This window comes from Panthera onca, chromosome E2, assembly GCF_046562875.1.
Source record: "Panthera onca isolate mPanOnc1 chromosome E2, mPanOnc1 haplotype 2, whole genome shotgun sequence".
NCBI lineage: Eukaryota > Metazoa > Chordata > Mammalia > Carnivora > Felidae > Panthera > Panthera onca.
Genome location: NC_138353.1, coordinates 27,634,422 through 27,661,835, shown reverse-complemented (window position 1 = coordinate 27,661,835; position 27,414 = coordinate 27,634,422). Strand labels below are relative to the sequence as shown.

General features: G+C 52.8%; 1 protein-coding gene across 3 annotated transcripts in view; it reads left to right on the top strand.

Moving 5' to 3' along the window:
• The first annotated feature begins 498 nt into the window (after nucleotides 1–498).
• Nucleotides 499–27,414, top strand: part of ZNF423 (zinc finger protein 423) — a 333,582-nt gene continuing 306,666 nt past the window's right edge. For 2 of the 3 annotated variants that reach the window (XR_009615389.3, XM_060650813.3), the window contains exon 1: nucleotides 499–888. Coding sequence is in view for 2 of the 3 variants with exons in the window: in XM_060650813.3 (XP_060506796.2) it covers nucleotides 849–888 (40 nt within the window). In the remaining variant the exon portion in view is untranslated. The remainder of the gene's footprint in view (nucleotides 889–27,414) is intronic. The other variant, XM_060650812.3, reaches the window with a different exon arrangement.

The following is a 27,414-nucleotide window of genomic DNA, read 5'->3' as shown; positions in this document are numbered from 1 at the left end:
CCGAGCTGCGGCTTCCGAGCCACTGCGGCCGTTTCGAGCCCTCCCCCCCCCACCCGCTCCCAAGTAGGCTGAGTTGAGGGAACCCCCCTCCCCATCCATCATAATCTCCAAACCAGGCGTTTGGACATTTTTTTATCCATTAATATTTATTATTTTTTTTTGTGTGCGGCAGGGGCTAATTTGAAGGCTTTTTTTTTTCCGGGGGGTGCTGAGCTTCCGCGCTCCCGACCGCCTCCCGGTCTCCACCCCCCCTGAGACCCCCTCGACTCCAGCCCCGTCTCCCCCCTCCTCAGATGGGTTCATTGTGAGCTCCGCACCGGGCTGCGTGGCCGGACGCCTGCAAACTTTGCACAAAAATCCGGCAAGGGGCGGAGGAGCAGAAGGAGGAGGAGGGTGAGGGTGGCGGTAGGGTGGGGGAGGGAGGGAGGGGGCCGCAGGGGCCGGGGGCCGGCGGGGGGTGGGGAGGAGGAGGGGGGCGGCTTTTTTTTTTTTTTTTTTTTTTTTTTTTTGCATAACTCGGCTCGGCCGAGTGGCCTCCGGACTCCCCGCGCCGCTGGGACCGCCGCTGGGACCGAGAGCCCCCGGCTGCCGCATTGCAACAGGCAGGGCCCCGGCGCGGCCCCCGGGCCTCCCCCCGCCCCCGAGCGGCCTCGGCCGGCCCGGGCCGTCCCCCCCAGGGAGGCCGCCCGGGACCTGCGATCCGCTCCCCGCAGCCGCCGACCCGGCTGCAAAAAAAAAAGTTTCCGAGAGGCAGGCGGAGGAGAAGGGGGAGAAGGGCAGCCCGGAGCGGCGGGGGGCGGCGGGGGGAGCCGGCCGCGGAGGGCGACGGAGCGCCGGGAGCCCCGGACATGTCCAGGCGGAAGCAGGCGAAGCCGCGCTCGGTGAAAGGTGAGCGAGCGAGGCCCGGCGGAGGCGCGAGCGAGCGGGGAGGGAGGGAGCGAGGGAGGAGGGACCGGCGAGCGGGCGGGCGGCCGGGGACCCGCGCGAGCGAGCCGAGAGGAGGAGGAGGCGGCGGCGGAGGAGGAGGCGGAGGCGGAGGAGGAGGAAGAGGAGGGGGAGGAGGAAGCCGCGAGCGGGAGGCGGAGGCGGCGGAGGGGGCACGCTGCGGACACCCTGCCCGCCCAGACCCTCTCCCGGCTCCGCGCCGCCGCCCGCGGGGGACCCGGGCCCGGGGGTGCCGCTGAGGGGCTCTCGCCGCTCCCTCTGTGCGGGCCCCGGGCCCGCGTGGCCAATCAAGGGGTGCGGGCCTGACTTGGCGGGGATTGCGAATCTCGGTGGCGGCGGCGGCGGCGGCGGGCGGGCGGCGGGAGGAAGGAAGAGGCGGTGAGCACGGGCGCCCGGGAGGCCGGCAACCCCGAGGCCGCTCTCGCCCGGCCCCGGGCCTTGCCGCCTTTCCTCGGCCCGCGCCTTGTCGCCCCGGGACTCGGAGGGCGGCGGGCAGAGCTTGCGCGCGCCCTGGGCGCCGCGTCCCCGCCCCGGCCACCAGGCGCCCCCTCCCTGTCCCTTGCCCGAGCCGCGCTCCCGGCCCGGGCCCCCGCACTTCCTGCCTCCTCCACCGAGGCCAACCGGGCCGGGAGCCTCCGCCAGGAGTTCATTGTCTGCGCAGCGCCGGCAGGACGCGGGTCCCCAGGGGAGCGCAGCGGCCGCCGCGCGCGCCCCTTCGTGGAGGGCGCCCGGGACCCAACCACGGGCATTGGGCGCTTCACATCCTCGACACCTAGGCCAGCTTCCTGTGTCGGGTCCCTGGAGTGCGCACGTTAGTAAGGATACACAACACACACGCACACACACAAACACCCCCCCCCCCCCCCCCCCCTTCCTTCGTCTTCTTTGCTTTGCTTTCTATTTCCATCAAGGGCCCCTGGCTCTGGTGGGCCCCTGGAGAGCAAAGGCCCTAGGGAGAGGCCGCGCGCAGGCGACGGAGCCCCTCCCCTGCCCTTCTCTCCCCCCACAGCTGGCCTCTCCAGGCCTGCCTGCTGCTTTGTGCCGATTCCAGCGCCTCGGGTGGGTGCCCGGCCGGCCCGTCGCGCTGAGAGATGACAGAGGAGGGACAGGATGAAAGCTGCTACGTCTCTGGAGCCAAAAGTCCCGAGGCCCTTGTCCTTTCCCAACTCCCCTGATGACCTCTGGCCCGAGCCCAGTTCTGCTCTGAAAAGTTCATTTCCTGGAGGCCTGCGCGGGAAGGCGCTGGGGCCCCGCTCCCTTCCTGCCAGCCTTGCTCCGGGCTGGAAAGGCTGGGACTGAATCTGGCAAGGAAGGTCGTGAGACACCCGCCATTGCTGTCCTTCTAGAGTCCCAGCAGATTCCAGGGCGCCTGGCTGAGCAGAGACTGTCCCTGTCATCTTAGAGGCAGACAAACTCAGTCCAAACTCTAGGCAAGGCAGCTGCACCCTTTCCTCTGTTTCCTTGGGAGAAGCTGGTCTTGTTCCCCTCTCCAGGGCGGGTATCCCAACCTGGGATCACGTGGCCTGCTGCCCAGAATTGGGGATCCAGAGGGTGTTCTGATCCAGGTGCAAGGAAATCAGAAGAGAACCCAAGAAGGTGACAGGCAAATGGTAGATGTTCGTCCTTTTGCTGAATAGAAGGGCTCTATGGCTTGAATTAATACTTGATTTCTTTTCTCTTTCCGTGGCTCACTGCTCAGTCCTTACTCCTTCAAGAGCCACGTAAGATGGCCCAAAAGAAAATGTTGACTCGGAATCTGTGGTTGGTAAAGCAGTTTTATTTAACTCCCATAGTTGATTTTGAGTTAAATCTATGGCTAGGAGCAGGTTTTTCATAAAGGAAGATGCAAAGTTTACCTGCCTCTAACCTCAATCTCTGCCTCCAAACCTCCTTATTTTAGAAGGTGAGACACAGAAAGCAAAGGTAGAGCAATTTGCAGGGAACAGATGGGTGGGTGTTTCAGAGTTGCTCGAACCTGATTCTAAAGCCACTCTGTGTATCTCTGAGAAAGACTCAAGAATTGGTCTCAGTCTTTCATGAAATGAGACTTGACATGGTTTTTAATGAATGTCTCTCTCCAAATCTATATGTGTGTATGTATAGCCGACAACTGCAGCTAATTGGTAGGGGAAGGACAGCAAAGTGGGAACGAGACCAGTGTAGGCATTTTGAGAAGTACTGTAAATATCAACCACGCAGCGTCTTTCTTCCCTTGGAGCCTGAGACCCTCTGTTTCTCCCTGCGGTTCTTTGCATTTTCCAAAAGCGGCTACAACCCTGGTCTCTCACCACTTTGTCTTTTATTCGGTTTACTGGGGTGGATAGGTGGAGATGTGGCCACTTATCAAGGGAGGAATTAAGAGAGATGATAATTTGAATAGATAAGAGTTTCAGCAGGTGATGGATTTATGGCTTTTCAAGAACTGCCTCCCCCCCCCCCCCCCTTTCTCAGGCAATATTCAGAGTGTGTGCTTGAGTGTGGACAGCTCCACACCAAGTGTTTAAAATGACAAGGTCCTCACCTTTAAAGATGCTTGAAGGTGCTTCTTAAGGAACAGTGGTGCCTTTTAGATTTTGTTTTATTTTGTCTCCACTGCTGTGTGTCAGGGCTAACGTGGAGGCATTGTGGACTTCCCCAGCCCGCGCATTCTGCTGTGAAAGTCGCTTGACTGTAATTCGTAATTGATCTCGGAAATGTGAAAGCCCATAGCAGGAAGGAAAGACAGAAATATAACAATTTCTAATGGATGCTCAGAAAGTGTGGTTTGAAAGCCCCGGCTTTGCTGCTCTGAAAATCAAACAGGCCTGGGGTGTGTATGTGGAGGGGTTCTCACTTCCCACTCATGGATACATTCTTCCTTCTGGAGTGGGGTCACTTGTCCCTGTGGCTGTTTGTCCTTCTTTGGAAAACCCATCTCCCAGGGAGGACACCCAGCAAATAGGGAAGGGGGCCAGGGCACTAGGACGGGGGTGGGGGTGGGGGGTGGGGTGGGGTGGGGGTGGGGGGTGGAAATAGCCTCATTGGTTTTCAAAAGCCTTCTGATTAAAAACAAACAAACAAACAAAACACACCAAAACCCCATGAATGTTACAAAAGTCATGTTTTCTGACCGATTTTCCCTCTGTACACCATTCCCTTTCCCTTTCTGTCTCCTGGTGGTGTGGTGTGGCAGTTGTGAGATGATTTGTTTCCTTTGATAATTTTGGCCTCATTCTCCAGGGCTGTTCTCATCACATCTCACTGATGTTATTTTGGCTGATGATATCAGGTGACTTGGTAACCTGTCTCCCTTCACCCACACTGCCTCCTCAGATCCACGAAACAGCCTATTTATTTATGTATATGGAGAATTAATACATCTTTTTTCCCAGCCTCATTTTAAAACTTTTGAATAATTTTAATAGTTGCTTTTCTCCATCTAACAACTGCTTGTTAATTACAGTTCTTAATATTAATTAGCACTCAGGCTGTGTCCATGTACCCGCCCCCCCCCCCCCCCCCCCCCGCCCCCAACATCCAAAACCACCCCCAGTGAGTTCTCTGCACTCCTCTCCTTTTCTCTGTCTTCCTCTCCTGCCAGCTCTTAGCTCCTCAAAAGTCCATCTTAGAAATTTGGTGGTCTAGGGACTTGGGAACAGTGTCCGCCACTGCTTGTGTTTCCATGGAAATAATTGAGATGTAATAAATAGAGGCGTTCTGAGGTTACAGGTTTCTTGATTCAGCTGAGACCACATACAAGTGTAAATTGCCGAGATTTGTTTGGCTAAATGTACATGATCTTGTAGGAAGGGCAAAACAAATCCTTTATAGGTTCTTTAGCTTTCTGTATGGATTGGGCAGTAACATTTAATCCTAATATTTAGTCCCCCCCGCCTCTCTTAAGTCCCCGACCTCTCAGTGACTGGAAGAGCCTGTCTTACTCTAGAAAACATCCCTTATGTCTAGTAATTGCTGTTTAGATTCTTACACCTGTTTCCTTGCAAAAACTTAATAAGCAATAAAATAAGATAACTATGTGCCTCTGGCAGGAGGACCGCGCTAAACGTTTAACCATAAGGTGCCCAGCAGTGCATTAATAACAGAAAGGTGCAAAATGCTGGTGACTTTACAGTCATAAAGTAACTTAGTAGAACCAGCCAGCCCTGGCACTGCTGTAGCATGCTACAGTGTGTTAGCAGAGGAGGAGGAGGGAGAAACGAGAGAAGAAACAGAAGTGCAGCATCTTTGAGCACAGTGTTGCTAGCTGGAGACCAAAGGGGGATCTGGTTCAATCTAATAGAAAGTTGCAATAATTGCTATATCGGTAGCCAACTCTTAAGCTGGTGGCTGTGGAATTCTTCCCCTGATGTAGGATTTAATAGTCTGGCAATTAGATGCATTGATTTCTCTTAACTGTTCATTTGGATGTGTAAACGAAAGGAACCCGCCACTGAGGCTGATTGTACAGGCGTGCTTGCTGCCTGGCTCTTGGAAAAAGGCTGATGTAGGTGGTGGTAGCAGCACAGGATTGTTCAGCGCGGTTTTGAGGCCAGGTCCCTCTTCCCTTAAAATTTCTGCTTGTAAAGTGAACAAACAGCACCTGTTGTTCAGATACTGTTTAAAAATAAACAATTAAAGAATAAACTGAAAGCTGTTTGTGTTATGTTTGAAAAGGAAAACCTCTTTCCTGCTGCAGATGCTTATAGAGTAGCATCTCTGTCTTCGAGTGGCTGGACTCCTGTATTTTTGGCAGGTGGTCTGTTAGGTACCGGAGGAAAAAGTCACACAACACCGTGGCTCTGGGTTCCAAAGGGACCCCCTGCTGGAAATTGAGTGAGTTCTCTACCCCCTCCTCCTTAGCAATAGTTTGGGGCCTCGGACCAGTGGATCCATCAAGCCCCGAAGAGGTATGGGGAGTTGGCATCTTGGACCCCTTGCACTCCGGTGGGTGTGTTGGAGTGTGCAGATAATGACCTCTCACAAACACGGGAACCTCTTACAACTCCCCGCTCCTGGACCTGCAGGGTTCTGTAAGTGGCACCAACTTTTGACACGCAGTCATCGAAAACTCTTGTTGGTAAGCTAGCAGAAGATGACTTAGCTTTCCTGAATACCTCCCCAACTCCAACCAGCCCCCACCGCGTCTTTTTTTTTTTTTTTTTTTTTTAACTAAACAATGTGTAGATTCAGTTAACCCTTTGGTCGAGGTTGAGATGGATTTACCTTTCCTGGACCTTGTCTATGGTACGCTGGTGTTTGCAAAGAATATTATCTTAACGTCTTGAAAACGTTTCCCATAGATATCAGGGCTTCTATCTGTGGGTCTAGGGTAATTGCAAAAGAATAATACCTTGAAAGCTGTTAGTGGGCACCCCATTGCTGTGGGTAGCCAGGGAAAACCTGGATTGGTGAAATTGACAATTTCTGCAGGTTCCTCTCAGCTTGCAAGGGCATTTTGTGCCCCGTTAGTCAGGAATCAGAGTAGTTTTGCACCCAAAATGGACTAATTAAGCCTGGATCAGTTATATCCCGTTTGAAGTTTACAGCGCTGTCAGCTCCCTCTGCCTACGGTGGGAGGGAGGGTGCAGTGGAGTGGGGGCCATGCTGATGGAAAGTTTTGATTCATAGCTTACCTGACAGGATCGGTGGCAGCCAACGATTGGGGTTGTACACTCAGTAAATACAAATACTTCACCTCTTTTAAGGAGCGCCAATTAGCTGATTGCGCTGTGTGGCTGTCTAAAGACAGGAGAATGCTGTTTTACCTATCTTCTTGTACAAAGGTTTGATTTTTAATGTCTTGTGAAAAGGATTCTCTTTGTCTTGATTGATGTCAGGAATAAAAGCATGATGGTAATATCCCTTTGAAAGCTATTGTATTGTCAGCCCTGGCTGACAGCGGGAGGGCCTCCCAGCGTTATAGATTAGTGCTGTGAAAACACTGACATTTTCTTTGTTACGTTGCTGTTGTTCTACTTGCAAAGTCAATTACACAATGTTGGAGCTCAGTTACCCAGTTGACTTTGGAAGTAGCAGCGGCTTTCATTCTCTTCTTAAAGATATAATTTTCCTTTGTTGTTGTTATTTTGTTTTGTTTTCTTTCTTTCTTTTTTTTTTTTGACCTGCCTCCCTCTGGTTACTACCCCTCCAGTACCCCCCCCCCCCCCCGCAGGAGTCTGAACTGTTCGCTAGGCAAACACACTCTAGTTTTCAATTGTGACAAGTCACATTCAAAGATTGCCACGTCATTATCTCCGAATTCTTCTGCTCATTCACATTTCAGTGGCTTCTTATTGATATAGTGATTACAGCAGCCAAGATACATAAAAAAACCCATCAAATGAGATTACAGTGTTGATAATATCTTATCAAGTGGGTTGTTCTCTGGATTTGGGGTTCTTGAGATTGGCAAAGTCAGAGTTTTCTTTCTTTTTTTTTTTCCTGTAGACTCTGGCCCGGGCTGAACCAGGTTCCTGGGTTGATGGGACCCCAGCAAACAGGTTTTTTTTTGTTGTTGTCTTAGAAGATTCATAAGTATTCCGATCTCAGAGGCTGGAGCTGTTGAGTTTTGGACTGAGAATCCTGGATGACATTACGGCAGGGGTGGAAGGGGTCTCGTAAGAGAATCATGTCACCCGTCCCTCCCCCATTGAAGATGGCAGACTGGAATTATAAAGTGGTCTATGTGTGTGTCATTGCTGGGTGCCCCTGGACTCAGGAGTGATTTGCATTCCCATATAAGTGCATGGAGGGGAAGCAAGGCTTGAACCATCTGAAGCTGGAAATGGTCAGGGTGGGTGTTTCTTATTCAACCTCTCCCTTCCCCTCCACCCCAGCCCTGCCTTCTCCAGAAAGAGGAGAACCTCTAACTTCCTTAGTTCTTTGAGCCTGTCCCGAAGAGGCCGTTCCCTGAGAATGGCCGAGAATGGTCCGGCACTAGGAGGCTGCTGTTGCGGGCTTCAGATGACAGGGACCCATCAGGAAACTCCGTCCGAGGACACTAATTGTGGGCCCCCGAAGTTATTATTATGAACCACCAGACAAGAGCTTGTGCTCGCCAGCAATTTGTCAGGACTAATTTTGTTTTTCTCCAATAATTGAAAATTAATGTCTTGAAGTGAAAGCAGATGTTCATGCCATCTTCTGAATTGGGATATAAAATGGGGCTCTGTAGATGGGCTCGCTAATTTAACAGCAATTTTCCTCACGGCTAATGGGGGTGCTGGGGCTGCCGTCACCTGAAGGACGGGGTGAGGGCATGAGGGAGAGAGAGAGGGAGAACGTGCCGAGCCCACTTGTGCAAATTCTGCTGTCTGAGGTGCAGGGGGGCCAAGCCAAGGGAAGGACAGCATGGTGGGTGTGCTCATTTTGGAGGGAGAATAGGTCGATAAAGATTTTTCCTTGGGCTGTGAAACTTGGATGCTTCATTGGTTCGAATACTCCTTTACACAAGAAGTATTTATTGAGGTAATTCATGGCATTATGCTGGAAAAGGTGAGGGGAACCTTGATGTGGGGAGAGCATGGATTCCTGCAGAGGAGTGGCTTCTCAGCTGTGTGCTCGTCACCTCCCCGGGCGCCTGCCTGGCTCAGTCTGAAGGGCATGCGACTCGTGATCTCCGGTTTGTGAGTTCGAGCCCCACGTGGGGTGTAGAGATGACTTAAATAAATTAATGAAAAAGAATTGCATGTCCCCAGTTCAGGTGTGAGAGATGCGCACCCAGCTGGTCTAAGGAGGGGCCCAGAACTCTTCATTTTTTTTTCCCTTTTAAAAAATCGAGGTAAGATATACATAACCTAAAAATCTACCATCGTAACCATTTGTCAGGGTACGGTTCCGTGGCATTCGTACGTTCACGTTGTTTTGCAGCCATCCTCATCACGAACTTTTCGATTTCAGGCGGCACCTAGGTGGTGGTGGGTTGGGGGTCTCAGCCCACAACCCTTGGAGGAAGTCACCCAGTTCAAGGCCTCCATTTTCCAGGGTAGACGTGAGAAGCAGGCTCAGAAGGTGGAGGGACTCTGGAGAGCTGGCGGTGTGTTTCCTTGCTCTAGCCTGAGAAGCGAGATAGGCGTGTCCAAAGGTAGGGCAGGGCACTGGATGAGTGACCTTATCATGGCCGGTGGCAGGCGGCAGGGCAGGGTTGGGGGGGCTAGCAGCTGAGTGACCTGGTGACCAGTGTCAGGATTAGAACGTTTGTTCTCTCCCCTTGGGGACACCATTCATTTGGGCCTGGTTGGCTGTGAGCTTGCCCGGTGACCCTGGTGGGGCAGATCCCCATGGCCCCCAGGCCTGCCGGCCAGAACCCAGACAGCTCCCCCAGCCCTGCCCCCTGCAGGGCGGTTTGTTTGTGATGAGGAAAGGGAGGGACAGCTGTTCCAGAAGGGCCACCTGGTTGCCTTCCTTTCCAGTCCTAGAGTGCCAGCCACCCCTGCCCGCAGGTCTGGGCATTGCTGACGCTTATACTATTCTCCTCCTCCTTGGAGGTGCCAGGCACCTTTGTCTCTCCCCCGGTTTTCTCTGTAATTGAAATTCGCCCTTTCATTACCTGGGCATGAATTATTTTTTTGCAACGTTGTCATTCCCTGTCCTGCTGTGAGGTTTATCTCTTCTGTTGATCCTAATTAAATAAAACATACTGTTCACCTAACTCCTGTTGCACTGAATTTTACCTGCCTGAAGGCAGAGTGATGGCCATCTGGGCTTGGTTAGGGATCAGGGCATGGCCGGAGAAGGAGGCTGGGTGGTAGTGGCTGGGTGTGACTCCCTTTTCTGGGGGGCTGCAGGACCCTGAAGCCACCAGCAACACATAGCAAATTTCTGGTCCCTGAGCCAGGGGTATGGCTTGGTTCTTAGCCGCCTGGGGCTTGGGGTCTGAACCTGGGGAGAGGAGACACAATCACCAGGTCTAGGGAGTCCCCAGGGAGAGGGTGAGGGAGGAGAGTGGGCTCCCAGAGGAGGGGAGATGGGAAGAGGGGGCAGGCTCCTGTCACCTGGGGCGGAGGCTGCAGAGTACCGGGTTCTCTGGGGAGCAGTGAGCAGTGTCCAGGACTGTCCTTGGTGTCCAGGACAGCTCTGCAGATGCCCTGTGCCCCTCAGGGAGAGAGTGGCCAGCCAAGGGCCTGGCACGCATGTTGGGAAGATTCGACTTGTGCTCTTTTTGCCTTTGAACTTCTCAGAATCCTGCCAGTCCCAGGTTGGAGGTCACTTCATTCAGATCTCTTTGGGTGTGTTTGTGGCATCCTTAGTTTCATCCAGTCTGGACTTGCACACTTCCACTCTCTGGGAGCTCACTACCTATATGTATTTTTAGCTTGAGGTTCAGATGTTTTCTTTCCATTAAAGTGCAATCTGCCTCCACAATGTAGGTATGTTGGTCCTGGATCAGGGCCTTAGGGAGTAACTCAGATCTCCAGTTCCCAGAACAACCCTACTGAGAATTGGCAAAGGTTTCCCTGCCCCCCTCACTCAGGGGGGCAGGAAATCACGTATGAGATGTGGTCAACCTGGTGGGCTTCCAGGACCCCACACTCACTGGTTGATGGTGTTGACCTGAGCTTCTGGGTCCTTGTGTTTATCCAGGATTTCTTAAGCGAGTGGATGTGCAGACTTTAGGGGAATAAGTGAATGTGTGGGCAAGTGAGTGAGGGAGTAGTGAGGAAATGACTGAGCAGATGCACCCCTAGATGAAGGAGAGTGGGGGATCTGACTGGGGCTCCCCTCGCCATCTTTGATGGGCTCTCCTGCCCCCTCCAGCTCCCCCCAGCCCCCGTTCTGCATCAAGAAGTGAGAGATACCCCTTCGCTGAGGTCTTGGAGCCCTCCTGCCCCTTGTGGTGGGGGATCGCTTGTGCCTCCTCTCCCTCTATCCTCACCCACACTGGGGGTGCAGCTCTCTGCGGTGAGATTAGAGCTACTGGTGACTCAAGGCTTGGTGCCAAACATTATGCTAGATTGTAAAACATCATTTTTGAGTGATAAAAGCAACAGGAGACTTTCATACTAAATCCTCAATAAAAATGCTAAGCAAATTCGAATGCTAATTCTAAATAAAACAAGCTTTTCACTGAATAAACTCCCCACCGCACGCTCCTCCTGTCCCTTCCTGCCCCAGGGGGCTTCGGACTGGACGTTTTTGAGCCGGCTCAGGACTGGCCAGGCCTGTGCAGCCCAGCTTTTATTAAGTGGCCTTCTGGACCTTCCTCGTCTTTCAGGGATCCTTTGCCCCTGAACAGCACTAGGAGTGAGGGATGGAGTTGGGGGAAGTTTGCAGGAAGGAGAAGATGAGGTGTGTTTGTAAGAGAACCTGGCAGTTAAATAAAACTCAGAATGAGGGGCGCCTGGGTGGCTCAGTCGGTTGAGCGACCGACTTCGGCTCAGGTCATGATCTCACGGTTTGTGAGTTCGAGCCCCGCGTCAGGCTCTGTGCTGATGGCTCAGGACCTGGAGCCTGCTTCTGATTCTGTGTATCCTTCTCTGTCCACCCCTTCCCCACTCATGCTCTGTCTCAGAAATAAATAAACATTAAAAAAATTTATTAAAAAAACCCAACAACTCAGAATGAAAAAGAAAGATTCCCTTCTGGCTGAAGGCCTGAGTCAAGTTTGATTTATTTTTCTCCGGGGATGTGGGGGTTGTGGGCTGGAGGAAACATGCTCTGTGATCTTGGGCAGGACAGTTCCCTCTATGGGCCTCAGTTTCCCTGTCTATGAAATGGGATGGAACTGATTGGATCAGCTACCTGCCTTCAGTAGTTTAGGATTTTAATTCCTGGAACATAAGAAGGGGAAAACACAAGAAGCTTTGGTTTTAAAATAATACAGGCTGGGAGCACCTGGGTGGCTCAGCCCGCTAAGCATCTGGCTCTTGATTTGGGCTTGGTCATGATCTCACGGTTCATGGGTTCAAGCCCCATATTGTGTTCTGTGCTGACAGTGTGGAGTCTGCTTGGGATCCTCTCTCTACCCCTCTCTCTGCCCCTCCTCTGCTCACATACTCTCTCTCTCTCAAAATAAATAAATAAACTTAAAAAAAAAAAAATAATACAGGCTCGGGGCTCCTGGCTGGCACAGTGGGTAGAGCATGCAAGTCTTGATCTCCGGGTTGTGAGTTTGAGCCCCACGTTGGGGGTAGAGTTTACTAAAAACAAACAAACAAAGAAACAAGCAAAAAGTATGGAAAAATAATAATACGGGCTAGAAAGATATTGTTAGGTCTTTTCAATTTACTCTGTAAAGTGACCAATCCGCGGAGTGAGAAGTTTGAAGAGGCAGCTCTAGGGAGTCCTGTGCAGGGCGGTTGGGCTCTTGCTCCCTTGCTCCTGTGGCCCTTTTGAACATTGAGGGAAAAATCAGGTAAGAGAAGCGTCAAGGGCTTGACTGTGATGTTGGTGTCTTTTCAGGTGTCGGAGAGTTCAACTGGCGGTGTCCTTGGCTCTTTTGGCTCCAGGGGCTTTGCCAGACATCACTGGAGCAGGTTCCCTGGTCTTTCTCTGACCCAGGGACTCCGTGGGTAGAGGATGACCGGGTCCCAGGTGTGCCCATTCAAAGCAAGCAGCTTGGCCAACCTTGATCCCTGCGGAGGACACACGGAGGGCTTACTTGTACCAGACCCTGCCTCCAGCTCATCCCGCCTGTCCCTCTAGTTCTCACATCAGCTCTCGGACTGATCTCAGTTTCGCAGAGGTACAGACAGGCACAGAACTACCTTGCCCAGAGTCACACGGCTGGAGGTAGCAAACCTGTCAATGACCATTACCTTTATTTATAACTGCCCAATGGGCCAGAAAAGGCAGCAGAGAAGCTCATGCTTTCTTCCGGGGCTGGAGAGGTCCCCGGACTCTGGGCTAGGGGAGGGGGCCGGGAGTGAAGGCACAGGAGCTGTGTTCTGCTCGCCACCCGCCTGTGTAACCTGCCCTTTGGGGATCTATAGTCATATCTTTTAAAATTTTTATTTGTTTTTTTATTTTTAAAATTTTTAATTTTTTAATCTTTTAACACTTATTCATTTTTGAGAGATGGAGAAAGAGAGAGCATGAGTGGGGGAGGGGCAGAGAGAGAGGGAGACACAGAATCCGAAGCAGGCCCCAGGCTCCGAGCTGTCAGCACAGAGCCTGATGCGGGTCTCAAACTCGTGAACTGTGAGATCATGACCTGAGCTGAAGTCGGACGCTTTACTGACTGAGCCATCCAGGCGCCCCTATAGTCACATCTTGAAAAAAAGGTTTACACATCTTAAAAAATAATTTAATGCCTTTCTTCCCCAGAGGTAAGCACTGTTCTCCACAGTTATCTTTTCTCCCAGAACTTTTTTGGTGGTGCATTTACACAAAAACACATGCATATGTATCCATATATACATAATTTTAACCCTAGATAGTATCATGTACTGCTTGGATCTACTTTCTGTTATGTGCTATTTTCAAGTAGCAGTGAGTTTCCAGTCTTGGTGGTACTTCAATATCATTTTAGGCACTTCAAGGAATAACATTGCCTGTTAACAAGTTGGATGCTTAACTGGCTGAGCCACCCAGGCGCCCCTGTTGTATTTTTAAAAATGTTTAATTATTCATTTTGAGAGAGAGAGAGAGAGAGAGAGAGAGAGAAAGAAAGAGAAAGCAAGCCTGCACATGCGCACACAGTGTTTGGAAAGGGCAGAGAGAGGGAGAGAGAGAATCCCAAGCAGGCTCTGTGCCATCAGCACAGGGCTCCATCTCACGGTTCCTGAATTCATGACCTGAGCTGAGATCACAAGTCGGACGCTTAACCGACTGAGCCACCCAGGCGCCCCTCTGTCTTTTTTAAAGCTTCCTGGGGGAATATGAATGTGCAGCCAGGCTGAAGAACTGTTCGTCTGGGAAAGACCATCATGTTCGCGTTGTAGATCTACTCCACTTCAGCAGCCATCATTCTATAGAACGGATGCACCACAGTCTATCTACAGTTCTCCATTGATGGACGTTTATTTGTTTTTCAGTTTTTCACTGTGAAAAACAATGATGCAGGGAGACTTCTTATTTATAAATCTTTGTGCTTCTTAGGCTAGATTCCTAGAAAAGGAGTTGTCAGGTCAAAGGGTAGTCACTCGAAGAATATGATAGATATTTGTACATTGCCCTCCACAAAGGGTATACCAGTTTATCCTTCAATAAGTGTGCGAATGTAGGTTTCTCTTAATCCTTGCCCACATACTGATGTGTTCTTTTTTTTTCTCCTCCTCTTCTTCCTCCTCCTTCTTCTCCTTTGTCTTTTTCTTCTTTCCCCCTTCCTCTTTTTGCCAGTCTGATAGACAAGAAACAGCTTATCTTTTAATTTGTATTTCCTTAATTACTACCAGGGTTGGCCATTTTCCTTATGCTTATAGACTGTTTTTATTTATTCTTCAGAAGGGGCAGCTGGAGGTTTGGGCATTTCTTTCCCTAAGTCCTTTATTCATGTCTCTTCTTCCTTCCTTCCAACCATCATCCATCCATCCATCCATCCATCCATCCATCCATCATCTATCCATCCATTACCCATATATCATCCATCCATCCATCCATCCATCAATCCACCCATCATCTATCCATCTATCCATCCATCCATCCATCCATCCATCCATCCATCATCTATCCATCCATCACCCATATATCATCCATCCATCCATCCATCCATCAATCCACCCATCATCTATCCATCCATCCATCCATCCATCCATCCATCCATCATCTATCCATCCATCACCCATATATCATCCATCCATCCATCCATCCATCAATCCACCCATCATCTATCCATCCATCCATCCATCCATCCTTCCATCCATCCATTCATTTTATTCATCATCTACCCATCGTCCATTCATTCATCTGTCATCCATCCTTTCCTTCCCTGCCCTTCCATCTAAATCCTGAGTATTTTATCCAGGTGGGACTCATAGACTGTGTTCCAGGGAGGATGCAGAGATGAACCAAATGGAGGCCATGCCATCAGGTAGACCAGGTTCACAGCCTGGAGAGGACATAAGACTCTAACCACAGGACTAGATAGAGCAGCCCAAGATAGAGGTGCATGTTGAGGGCTAAGAGACGTTGGAGGGATTCCCCCCCCCCCCTTTTTTTTTTAAGTATTCTCTATACCCAGGGCTCGAACTCATGACCCTGAGATCAAGAGTCACATGCTCTACTGATTGAGCCAGCCATGCACCCCTGAAGGGATTCTTTTTGATGGAGGGAGTCAGGCAAGGTTTGGAAGAGGGGTAATGTTTGTTTTGGACCCAGAAGGATGGAAAGACAACACCAAGAGCAGCTAACATTTAATGAACACTCCTTGTATGCAGTCACTGGGCAATGTACTTTACAGGCAGTATCTCATTTAATCTGGACACTCACTTCTGACTACTCATGTGGGAGCTTCAGGCTTTCTTTTTCATGAGCAATAATGGATCTTAGAGAATCCTAGCTGAGCTCCTGTCTCATGTGAATGATCAGATTTTCCCAGAAAGGGCAAGTCAGATGTCCAAGGTCATACAATGACTTTGTAGCAGAATTATGCCTGAGGGCAGGGCAAAGCTGGAGGTCAATCTTGCTGCTGCCACTGTTCCAGAGCAGAGCCTACCTAAGGAACAACCTGGGACCCTCAAGCTTCTGGGTGTTGGGGGTTTCTTAACAAGTGTACCTGGGCTCCCACCCTTATCCCACCACATCCTCACCATGTTAATGATAAACTTCAGCTTCATTTTCTGTGAAATGGGGGCTCCACTCCCAGGAGAGGTGTGTGGGTGAAATCTCAGGAGCAGTGAGGAGGGGCTTTGTCAAACCGAAATGGCCATCTGGAGGGTTGGAGTGGGAGTCATACTCGGGGCAGCCTGACTCTGTCATTCTCTGTCTCTCTCTGTGTCTCTCTCGCCTGTACATTTGTGCCAGAGAAAATGGGTGGGAAAAAAACCTAGGTTTAAATCTGTCACCTGCTGGAGTAACTCTACCCTCTGGGAAGTGCCAGGTTGTGAATGAAGTTCTCCAGCCCTATGTCCCCTCTTCCCCACCAAGGACAGTTGCCTTCCTTAAGGGGCACACTGGCCAGGCACAGGAAAGGGGACTGTGTGGAAGGCATATGCCCCAGCATGGGTGTACCTGTGTGTATGTGTCTGTATATGTATATGACTGTGTGTGCCTGTTTGTATGTGTGCATGTGTGTACTGGCTCGAGTCGTCTGTGTGGGTACATGTATGTACATGTGTGTGTGTACACGTAGGTGTGTGAGTGCCAGCTTCCCAGGGGAAGAGACTCTTGTCATTGCTTGCGTGATTCAGACTATTGGTACAGGGGCCAAGAAAATACACATGGGTGGTAAACTTTACTCATGAATTTACTTTATAGCCATTCATTTGGATATTTTTGGAGCACCTACTATGTGCCGAGCACTATGCTAGACTTGACCTCACAGAACGAAAGAGGCAAGTCTTTTTTCTAAGATTCAGTTTACCATCTGTAAAGTCATGGTTGTGAGGGTGGGAAGTGAGTTTATATTGATGTTTCCCAAAATGTATTCCAGGATTTGGTTGGGGTTTTACCAAAAGAATAAAAAAAAAAATCTTTTCTGTGGCCAAACACATTTGGCAACACTGCATTAAACAGAATTAAAAGTTTTAAAAACTTTCAGGGCTTTTCAGAGCCTTTAAAATGCTAATGTGGGACTCTCAGCGATGTTAACAGTTTCTGATTTCCACACTTACTTGATCACCAGTCATGGTATCCTCTTATCCGGGTACAGTGTGGGTTTCTAGGCTTTTAAAAGCTACTCTCTTTATCTCTTTGTTTGTTCATTCATTTGTTCTCTTGTTCATCTCAGACATGTTTATTGACCACCTACTATGTGCCAGGCACTGTTCAAGGCGCTGAGGCCACAACAGTAGACAGGCGAGAGTTTATTGCAGTGGCAGTGAGGTGCCATCTACAAGTACACAAGTCAGTAACACAATTTCTGGGAAACAAAGCAGATCCTGGGATAGGCAGGGAGGGATGGGGGAAGCTGTCCAGACAGGGCCATCTGGGAAGTGACACTTGAGCCCAGGGTGATGGGGAGGGGGCATGAGGGGAGCTGGGGGCTGGAAGCCTTTTGTTTGGTGCTTTGAAGGGGTGGGGGGTTGTGGAAGATGGGGGTCCTTTCTGGATCTCTAGCTCGCACGATGGGAGGATCCACCGCTGGCCCAGTGTTTGGTTTCTATGGCACAGTCCAGGCCCCAGAGACAGGCTTCTCTGGGTGAGGAGTCAATTTGATGGGGCAAGGGACGTTTCTGGATCCCAATCTTGCCCTAGGAGCCTCACTGGCTCTTTCCTGCTCCCCAAACCACGCAGTCCTATCTCCGTGTTAGCTTGGGCAAGTTAGTGGAGGGCTTAGGGATGGTTCCTCCCTGGGCAGCCGGCTCTGAGCACCACACGGCAGAGCCCCTGCCTGTGTCGGTCACTGCCATGTCCCCAGTGCCTGGCACTGGACCTACATTCCCACCCCCCCATCTGACAGATGGGAAAATGAGGCCAGGAGGCTCCCACAACCCATTCCCTCAGAGGCCCAGCCCAGAATCCAACCCTTTTCTAAGCCAGGGCTCTGACCCGAGGCTGGTGGGATGGGTAGAGCCCAGATTTCCCGGAGCAGAGGTGGGATCTGGGGGCCCCTGGGGCCCACCTGGGGTCAGTCTACGGAGCCGCCCGGGGTGATGTGGGTCCGGGGTAGCCGGCATGAAGACGGGCACGGAGAAGCGATGGCGGAGGGAGAGGAGGTCCCGGCCCGGGTGGGTGGAGGGGGAGGACAAGGGGAGGGGGCCGGGGGCGGGGCCTCAGGGCGGGGCCTGCGGGGCCGGCCGGGCGCTTGGGAACGCGGCCCCTCCCGCGGGGGCGCCCCCGGACCCCTTTGAGGCGTCCGTCCTGGGAACGCGGCGGGCCGGCCCCCGCCCGGGAGGGCTCCATGGCTGCGGCGCAATAACTCAGGCCCAGGTTTGGGCACAAAGCGGCCGCGGCGGGGGAGCGGCTGGGAAGGCGCGGTCTGCGGCGCTCGCTCGCGCTGCCCCGAGGGGGGCCGGGGCTTGTTCTGCACCGCGGGCCGCCCCCGCCGCCCGCCCCTCCGAGTCTGGGGCTGGCGGGGCCCAGCCGGCGCCCCCGGGACTCCTGAGCCCCAGGCCCGGGGCTGGGGCGGGGGCGGGCGGGAGGCGGCGGCGCCTAGCCCACAGCTGGCGGCCAGCCCGTGGGTGGGCTGCGGGGCTCCGCTGGCCAGATGTGCCCCCGGGGGGCCCTCTGGGGACTGGAGCGCTGATTGGCCCTTAGCTCTGGGGCGGGACTCGGGGAGGGCAGCTGATCGCGGCTGGGGCCGGCCATGATTGTATAATAGTAAGAAGTGTCACTGATTTGTTTCGGAGCGCTTCACACTCGTTAATTCATTTGCGGGCCTCAGCAACCCTCTGAGGTAGGCCCTGTGATTATCCCGTTTTACAGAGGAGGAAACTGAGGCACAGCGTGGCGAAGTAAATTGCCCAGGGTCCCACAGCTAGGGCTAGACAGGATTTGAACAGGTACTCTGCCTACATATGGCCCCGGAGTGCAACTTTGAGTGCATTTATGTTCAAGACATTATAGACGGAAGATTGGCAAACAGATGTGAATAATGGTTCTTGTGTTTGCCACTTAACATTCACTCATCCACTGACTAGATGGATACTTCTTGACTTCGTTCATTCCCTGGGTGCATGCTTTTTTTTTTTTTTTTTTTTTTTTAACTTTAGAGAGAGAGTGTGAGTGGGGGAGAAGGGCAGAAGGAGAGAGAATCCCAAGCAGGCTCTGCGCGGAGCCCGATGTGGTTTCCGATCCCACGACCCTGGCATCATGACCTGAGCTGAAGTCAAGAGCCGAGGCTCATCCCACTGACTGAACCACCCAGGTGCTCCCTGGATGCATACTTCTGAGTCTGTGCTAGGTCTTATGCTATAGCTGGGTGCACAGAGAGGAGTGAAAAGGGCTAGGTCCTTGCCTTCAGGGAGCTTACAGTTTATTTGGGGGCAGGTAATGAGGATGACAATAAAGTGGGAAAGATTGACACCAGTTAAGTGTCAAATATTTTTCTGGAGAGACTGCTCTGGCTTGTCGGCCTTGGACAGCATTGTCCTGGGAGGGCATTTCAAAAGAGGGGAAGTGTCAGCTGGCCTGGGAGGATGACGGGGGAAGGAACTGCAGAGGCGGGTGGCTGGTGCCCTTGGGCTCTGAACTCATTCCCAGGGCGCCTGCCCCCTGCCTTGGGCTCAGCCCTGTGCAGGGAGGAGGGAGAAGGAAAGTCCATGAGGACCTGAGGGGACTGAATCTGGGGGAATTTAGAGTATGTGTGCCTGCAGGGGCAGGGACATGTGTGGTGGGCTTTCCTGGAAGGGCCGGGACACAGGTGAAGAAGGAGGCAAAGGAGGGGAGTGACAGAGGTTGTTGGGTTTGGGGTGGCCTGCTCGTCCCAGGACTGGCCCCCATGCCTCGAACATGAATATTCCCCAAATTTGCACAACCTCTGAGCATCACATAGTCGCACAGCTTCTCACAGGCACCTCCAAGTACCAGGGAGTAGGTTGGACAGGGTCCCCCTCATTAGCCAGATGAGAAAGGGAGGTCCGGATCCACACAGCCCATGCGTAGCACAGCCAGTGTCCAGTCATCAACCAGGCTATGCGTCTCCAAGGCCCCATGTCTTATGGACAGGGGTCCCAACCCCAAGCCCTTGCTCCCATTCTCACCACCTCCAGCCAGGACACTGAGAAAACAGCTGTCCCTGTGTGCCTGCTATATCCACAGTTCATTCTGGATTGGGTGCCTGAATGGGCTTTTTTCTGAATTTCCTCTTTTCATTGCCTCAAACTACCCATTGCCTAGACTCTCCAGGGCCCTGCGAGGCCTGTCATGGGTTCTGAGTTTGAGTGCAGGCCCCCACGCAGACATATGGGGTGAGGCTGGGCCTGTCCACGGATGTCTCTGTGCATCATGTCTTGCCTTAGTTTTGTTGGGAGAGTTTGCTCTTCTCTTTTGGAGACAGGTGTGGCTTGGGCCGCAGAGGCAGTGGGAAGGGGTAAGGCTTTTTGCTGATCATTTTTATTCGGCTGACTGTGTGCCCAGTGCATGCTAAAAGCTTTCTACACATTTTCTCATGGATCCCCTCAACAGCCCTCTGAGGTTGGTACCATTATGTTTGCTCATCCTGCAGGTGAGGAAACTTTGAGGGTCAGCCTGAGACCCAAAGTCACATGTCACAGCCAGGCTGCCTGACACCATGGTGCCTGCCTGAGTCACCCCCAGGGCCACCTTCTCCCAGCCTGGTGAAGGAGCAGGCCTCCCCTCCCTCAGGAACCCACGCTGGGCTGGGAGACAGACCCATAAACAGTTATGAACTCTGAGGCTGGTAACGCCAAGTTCCCCCTGAGGACCTATCTGGTGGCCAAGTTCACACCCCTTTACCCTCCCCCCTTCCTGTCTGCCTGGGTCTGCTCCTCAAGTTAACTTGGGGTGAGAAGCAGCTTGGACAGGTGGGGGCTGGGAGGGTGAGGCCAGGTGCTTGGGACATGTGGGGTGGGCAGTGCACAGGACTAGACCTGCTTCCCTGTTTCTTGGGAACTGCACACCCTGCCAGGCCTGCTCCTCTTTTCTGCTAGGTGGGAAGGGGAGGCGCTTGCTTGCTGCATTTAGGTGGGGAGTCTTTCCTTCTCCTGTGCCCCTACCCCCCCGACCAGGCCCCAAGAAACCGGCTGGCTCAGCCCAGGAATCTTCGATGTGCTAGCTGGGGGTGGGTGGCATTACGGAGGGACTCTGAGATTTAAAGTTCTCTGGGTCTCTGTTTCTACTCAGACTGCCCTGTGGGCCCAAGGCCTGGCCTCTCTGCCTGCAGCTTCTTCCCCCTCAACATCTTCCCCTGAGCTTGAGTTTGAACCCAAGGGTACATGCCCCTCCTGGGCCAGGTTTCCAGGCTGCCCCTCAGCGGGTACTCCTCCTAGCTGAGAGGCCTGGAAGCAGGCCTTCCTTTTCTCCTCCCTCCTCAGATCCCTCTCCCTGGGCACCGACCCTCTGCATTCCCTGCCTTCCACCCCCTCCTGCTCTCGCTTCCTGGAACCCAAGGACCCTGGAGGTTTCTGGACCATATCGAGTTGCCTGGGTGGTTGTTTCCTCCTTTTTTTTTTTTTTTTTTTTTTTTTTTGGGCCATGCAGGGTGGGGGAGCTGGGAGAGAAGCCGATAATTGGGCCAGGGCCAGCCAGGGGTGGAGGCTGACCGCCAGTCCTCATCTCCCTGGGCTGAACTGTGGTCCCCCAGCCCCTGCCCCTGAGGGGTCTGGGGCCTGGCTTCCTCTTCTGGCAGAGGAACAGCCCTATTTGGCATTTCATGCCTCTTTTCCTTTTATTTCGCACCAGGTCCCCCAAGGATACCCCTGGGGTGACATGGGGCTCACTCTCTTCTCCCTGGTGACTGGGGCCTGACTTGGCCTGGCATTGCCACCATCCTGCTGAGCTTGGACCCAGGGTGGGATCAGCTAGATTGCTTCTCCCCGCCCTCCTCAGACCACACCTCCTGGCTGGTCTGAGCCAGAGGGCCAAAGCTGACTGACTGAGAGCTCTTCACAGACCCTTTGGCTGGGGGCTATTGGGTGTGGGGCTCCAGAAGAGGTTGAGGGGTTGGGGGAAATGGAGCCCTCAAAGCCAGGGGGTGGGAGAAAGAGAAGGACCAACGCTCTAGGGGCAGGAGCCAGGGCTAAGGTCCCCCTGCAGTTAATCCTGAGGTGATTTTGAGAACCCTTAAGTCCTCGGCAGCCTCTGCTCTGCTCTGCCCTGGCCCCCCAAGGCCCACTGCACACATGGTTTTGCTTTTCCATGCATCCTCCCCTGGTCCCCTCCCTCTGGGTGCCTTTTGAGCTCCTCGGGCCCCTCCCCCAGCCCTCCTGGGCCCCCTCCTTCCTCCTTGACCCACTTTAGTCCCCTGTTGCTGGGGGAGGGGAGTGCGCAGCCAGCGGCTCTGATCCTGGCTGCCTCCCCCAGCATCCCTTGGGGCGGGCTCTGGATGGAGCCAGCAGGCTGAGCCGGCCCGGCCCCAGGGACTGGCACACGGCGTGCTCCGAGTGGCGGCCTCCCTGCCCCCTCCATGGACAGACAGTTCTGGACAGCTGCCCCTGCCCGGGCCCCTGGGAGGCCCTGCCAGGGCCAGGCTCCGGTTTCCCCCAGCCCCAGGGAGCTTTGGCTCCAGAGGTCCCTCCTACCACCACCGCCTCCTGCCTCCTTGCTGAGTGTACTTCCCAGAGGGGCCTCTGCATGGCCAGGCCCTAGCCTCCACCCATTCTTCCCTTAAATCTGCTGGACCCACTGGAGCTGAGGTTAATCTGTGTGACTGAGGGAAATACAGCAGCCCTCTTTGGGCAGTAAGGGATTTGGGCCTGACAGTTGCCCTTTATTGAGCATTTACTAAGTTCCAAGGGACACAACTAAGCATTTTACATGTATGATCTCATTGTATTATCACAACCGTGTTGTGAGGCATGCTTTCCTAATCCCTATTTTAAATTTAAAAAAAAAATTTTTTTTTTTTAACGTTTATTTTATTTTTGAGAGAGAGAGAGAAAGACAGAGTACGAGCTGGGGAGGGGCAGAGAGAGAGGGAGACACAGAATCCAAAGCAGGCTCCAGGCCCTGAGCTGTCAGCACAGAGCCCGATGCGAGGCTCGAACCCACGAACTGTGAGATCATGACCTGAGCCAAAGTCGGACGCTCAACTGACTGAGCCACCCAGGCGCCCCTCCTAATCCCTATTTTAAAGAGGAGGCTACTGAGGCACAGGAAGGGACAGTAACTTGAGGTCACACAGGCTCCACATGGGGGTTTGAGCCCAAGCAAGCCTGATGAGATGATTTTCTCTTTGCTCTAACATTCTAGAATCCCTCCTGACACAGGGGCTCTTTACTCTTCTGGGGCTACAACATGGCCCTCCCAGGAATTGAGATGCTCCCCTCTGACACATCCTGCCACTCTGTCCTGCTCTGGTGTTGCCTGGGTCCCCTAGCCTGCCCCCTGCCCTGTCACAGGCTGTGGCCCCATGCTGACCCCGAGTCCTGTGGTTCAGAGCCTGGCCACGTGTGTGAGCCCCTACAGGATGTGTTCTGGCTTCCAGTGCTGACAAAGGTAGGAGCCACAGATCAGCAAGCACCTTGTGCACACCCGCCCGGCCAGCCTGGCTAAAGCCCCTGCACATTCTCTCCCTCCTCCCTTCCCACAACCCCGCCAAAAACAAAATAAAACAAAACAAAAAAACCAAAACAAAACAAAAACCAAATGAAAAAAATGGGGTGGGTAGACTCAGAGGGGACGGTCCAAATTTGGGAACTTGGGGTTCTTGCCTCGCATCTGCATTCTCTGGCTTTTCCTCCTCGAGTCTTGACATCCGCCTGTCCTCTGGGAACCTCTTTATTTCACTGTGATTGTCTTGCTGAATAAAGGAGGGCTGGGAGGTGGTGGTGGTAGGGGGGTGCTCAGGGAGCCAAGTCTGGGCATCTTTTCTTATTTGCCTAATTTCCTCCCTCAAATGTATCTTGTGATTAAACATTTTCTTAGCTGCTTGGTCAGGGCCCCCCGAATTTCTTTTCATAAACATTGGCAAATGAATTTAACAGCCCTGTTTGTATTAGCTGGAGGTTTCATTTGCATAGTGATTGTTCTTATGAAACAAAATAATCGCTTGTAGTTTTGAAACTGTATAAATACCGTGGTCTGGAGCGGGGAGCATGCGCAGACCTTTACTCTGGCATGGAAATCCATCCTGTTCGGGGAGGAAACCTCAGCCTCCAGAAGAGCCAAGCGCAGAGGGTATTCTCTCCGTGGAGAGGTGTTTCCCGAGTCTTGGGCTGTGGGTATTGCCTGATGGGTGAGCTTGTGGAGGCAGATAAACTGCTCCTACGCATGTGAACCCCATTCCAATCAATCAGGGGTTGGCAAAGGGGTCAAGAGGAAGGGGATGGAGGTGGGGGGCCGCCACGGCGAGTGGGAGGAAAGCTGCAGACCTGATCATCTACCCCTTTACGTCGCTGTTCCAGCCTTTTCGATTAAGGTTGCAGACTGGTGGCCTGAGGCCCAGTGTCGCCCAAAGATACGTTTTGATTGGGTTGTGCTGTGTTTAAAAGAAATAAACCAACAATGGAAAATCTGGAGATTTCACGGAAAAAATTCATTCCGATTTCTTGCTTAGCACTCTTCGCAAATGGGCAGGTCTGGGACTGCTGGGCCCACTGCCTTGCCTCGCAACAATTTCGGTGGTGGGGGTGGAGGCTGCTCCAGCGGGTGGGGTGTATTCATCATGGTCCCCTGTGCAAAGGTCACTCATGTATGTGCTTGCCTGGCCCCCAGGGGACTGGGGATCCTGGTTGCAGTGGGTCTCATCCAGTGTGCTGCAGGCTTTAGGCCGGGTGATTTGCTGGGAAGCTCTCTGGGTGCCCTGCTCTCATCTATTTCGAGATGTATGCTCTGGCCCTGCCTATTTGAGGGGCTTCCCCTGGGCCCAATGGCTCTGCCCCAGGGGCTGCCGGTTCCGGGCCTCCTGATGTCCATATTGGCCAAGGGCAGAGATCTGGAAAAGGAGTCACTTTGGGAGGTCACACCCTTATTCCCAGGAGCTTGGCTTTGCTCAGAGCATTCCTGGCCTCCTCCTTAGCGGCTCCCTTTAGAGCCTACTGCCCCCAGAAGACAGGCGTTTCATGATCTCAGACTGTTTTTTAGATCCAAGTGGCGTCGCCCGGCTTGGTCAGCAGGCTTGGCCGGAATGACTTTGTAGCTGATTCTGACACATTTAAAATCTTCTCGTGTTGAGTGGGCCCGGATTGATACCGTTTAGTAAGGGAATGGTTGGACAAAAGATCCCGGCTGGATTTGAATTTTGAGCTAAGGAATGGTACCTGCCCCACATCCTAGTCAACCTGACGTTGGCAGCCAGAGAGCCCTCAGCTATAGGTATCTGATTGCTCTTCCAGAACCTCCACTTTGTAGGAGGAAAAGTCAAACCACCCTGGAGCCTGGGCGTCCCTTAGGAAAGGAGCTCCTGCGGACCCCAGGACTTCGTCATGGACAGCCCTGGTTGGAAACCACACGCAGGGCTTGGTGTCTGTCCTTCCTTCGTACCGCAGTCTCATGTTATCCTCACAACATTATCCTCCATCTAATAGATGAGGAAACTGAAGTTCTGAGGCTCCAGATCACATAGCAGGTGAATGGAGGAGTTGGAATTTGAACTCAGGCCTCTTGGCTCCAGTGCCTGTGTTCGTAACTGTGACTTTATTTGCTTTTAGTTTCTCCAACTATACAATAGGGGAAACGTCCCCACCTCTGAGGGGCATTACAAAGATGAAATGAGCAAAGAAAGAGTTCATTGTGACCTTGGACCTCTGCCTATTAGAGCAGGAATGTGGACTCAGGCACTTTGAGGTTTCTTTAGCACTTTATGACTGGATGGGGTCATTAAAAATAACTTTTTCTCCTCCTCCCTCCCTCCTCTAATCTTTATGATCTGTATTTTGACCATTTGACTGCTTAGGACTGGATTTCCCCCAGGATCCTGAGGTTGTGAAATCCCCCTGGGGAGAGGATTGCATCTATCACTGATCAGGGCCTCTCTTGGCAGGGATGGCACAGAGAAACCTTAAGCTTCTTCTGGAAAGAGGAAGAGCAAGCAGCCAGGCCAGACATTCAGTTTTGATGGAACTGGCTGGCTGACAAGGGATTGTGTGAGTTGGGATGCTTTGGGCTGCGCGACACCATGACATGCAGTCCAGGTTGGAAACAGCTCCAGCACAGGGGGAGGTATCATGGAGGGTGCATGTACAGAGTATTTTAGTGGAGCAGTCAGCATTGTCAGCAGGGACCCAGGTGCCTTTCATCTTTTTGCTCTGTCCTGCTCAACCACATTGGCTCTTGGCCTCGGATTTGTCTCCTCATGGGGAAGAAATGGCTGTTGTGGTGCCAGACATCACGCCCCACTCCCAGCCATGTCTTTGTCCAAAGACCAGGAGAGAGAAGCTCCTTTACCGAGGCCCGGCCTGCTGTTAGGGGAAGTATAGCTTCCCTACATGGCTCTGCAGTCCCTCCCTTGTGTGTCATTGGTGAGAGTGGCAGCCCCTGCACATCCTAGACCAATCATGGGCCAGGTAGGGAACACCACTCCTGGGGCTTTAGAGAACCCCAGCTTTCCTTGCATTTAGTGGCTTCTGGGGATATCTGAACACAATTTGAGGTGGGTCAGCAAGAAAGCATGGGTGGAAAGGCTGCTTGGAAGTTATCCAGCGCTGTGTGGGGACAGGCAGCTCTCGAGGCCCTGTCTCTCTTTCTAGGCAAGGTTCTGGAACATGTCCCTCATTTCCTATGGCCACTTCCCACATCTTGATCTTTCTGGTCCCTGTTTTCCTCACCTCGTGTTCCAGAAGTACCTCGTTTCTAAATTTTTTTTTTTTTAACGTTTATTTATTTTTGAGACAGAGAGAGACAGAGCATGAACGGGGGAGGGTCAGAGAGAGAGGGAGACACACAGAATCTGAAACAGGCTCCAGGCTCCGAGCTGTCAGCACAGAGCCCGACGCGGGGCTCGAACTCACGGACCGCGAGGTCATGACCTGAGCCGAAGTCGGATGCTGAACTGACTGAGCCACCTGGGTGCCCCAGGAGTACCTCGTTTCTTTGCAGGCCTTCACCCCTGGCTGAATTAGCCCCCTTTCCTGCCTCCACTGGCTCCTTCATCTTTCTAGACTCAGGTTCAGCATTACCTTTCCTGACTGCCTTTCCCCCAAAGTGGGCCTACTGCTGTTACTCTTTTCTTTTCTTTTCTTTTTTGTGTCTTGTTAGTTATTCTTGGTAGGAACAAGCATTTGCTTGTTTACAGCCTTCTGCACTGGCTCCCGGCTCTATCTGGACAGGGACTGGGTTCGACTCGTCCGCTCCTGGGTCCCTGGACTTCAGGAGAAAGGCCGGAGGGCAGGAGGGCAGGGGTTCAGAAAGTATGTGACCTGGCATGGGCATTTGGTAAATCTGTGCTGAGTGAAGAAGCTGCTGCTACCCTTCCTGGACTCCTTGTCGCTTTCCTCTGCCTCCTGTGCTTCTGTCTGCCTCTCCCCTGGAGATCCAGATTCCTTTTTGTGTTCGTTGCTTTTTGAGGAAGAGGGGAGGTCTTGCCTCTTGAGTCGCTGGACCCGTTTTCTCTTTACGGCGACCAGACTGCTGGCAGTGGCTTCACCGAGGGCTGGTTTGAGGAAGAACCTGCTTCTGGAGGTCAGCACCTGTGCAGGGTCTGTGGGGGGTGGGCTGAGGAGGGGGGCTGTGGATTCATCTCTTTGGCTAAGGCCAGTGGCGGCACGGGTGCCCGCCCGGACGTCTGGACCTGACCCTTGGCCATACGGGTGGGGTCGCTTTGTCCTGAAGACAGCTCTTTTCTGCTGCTGGAGACTCCTTCCTTCGGCCCACGTGACAGTGGGGTCGGCCCAC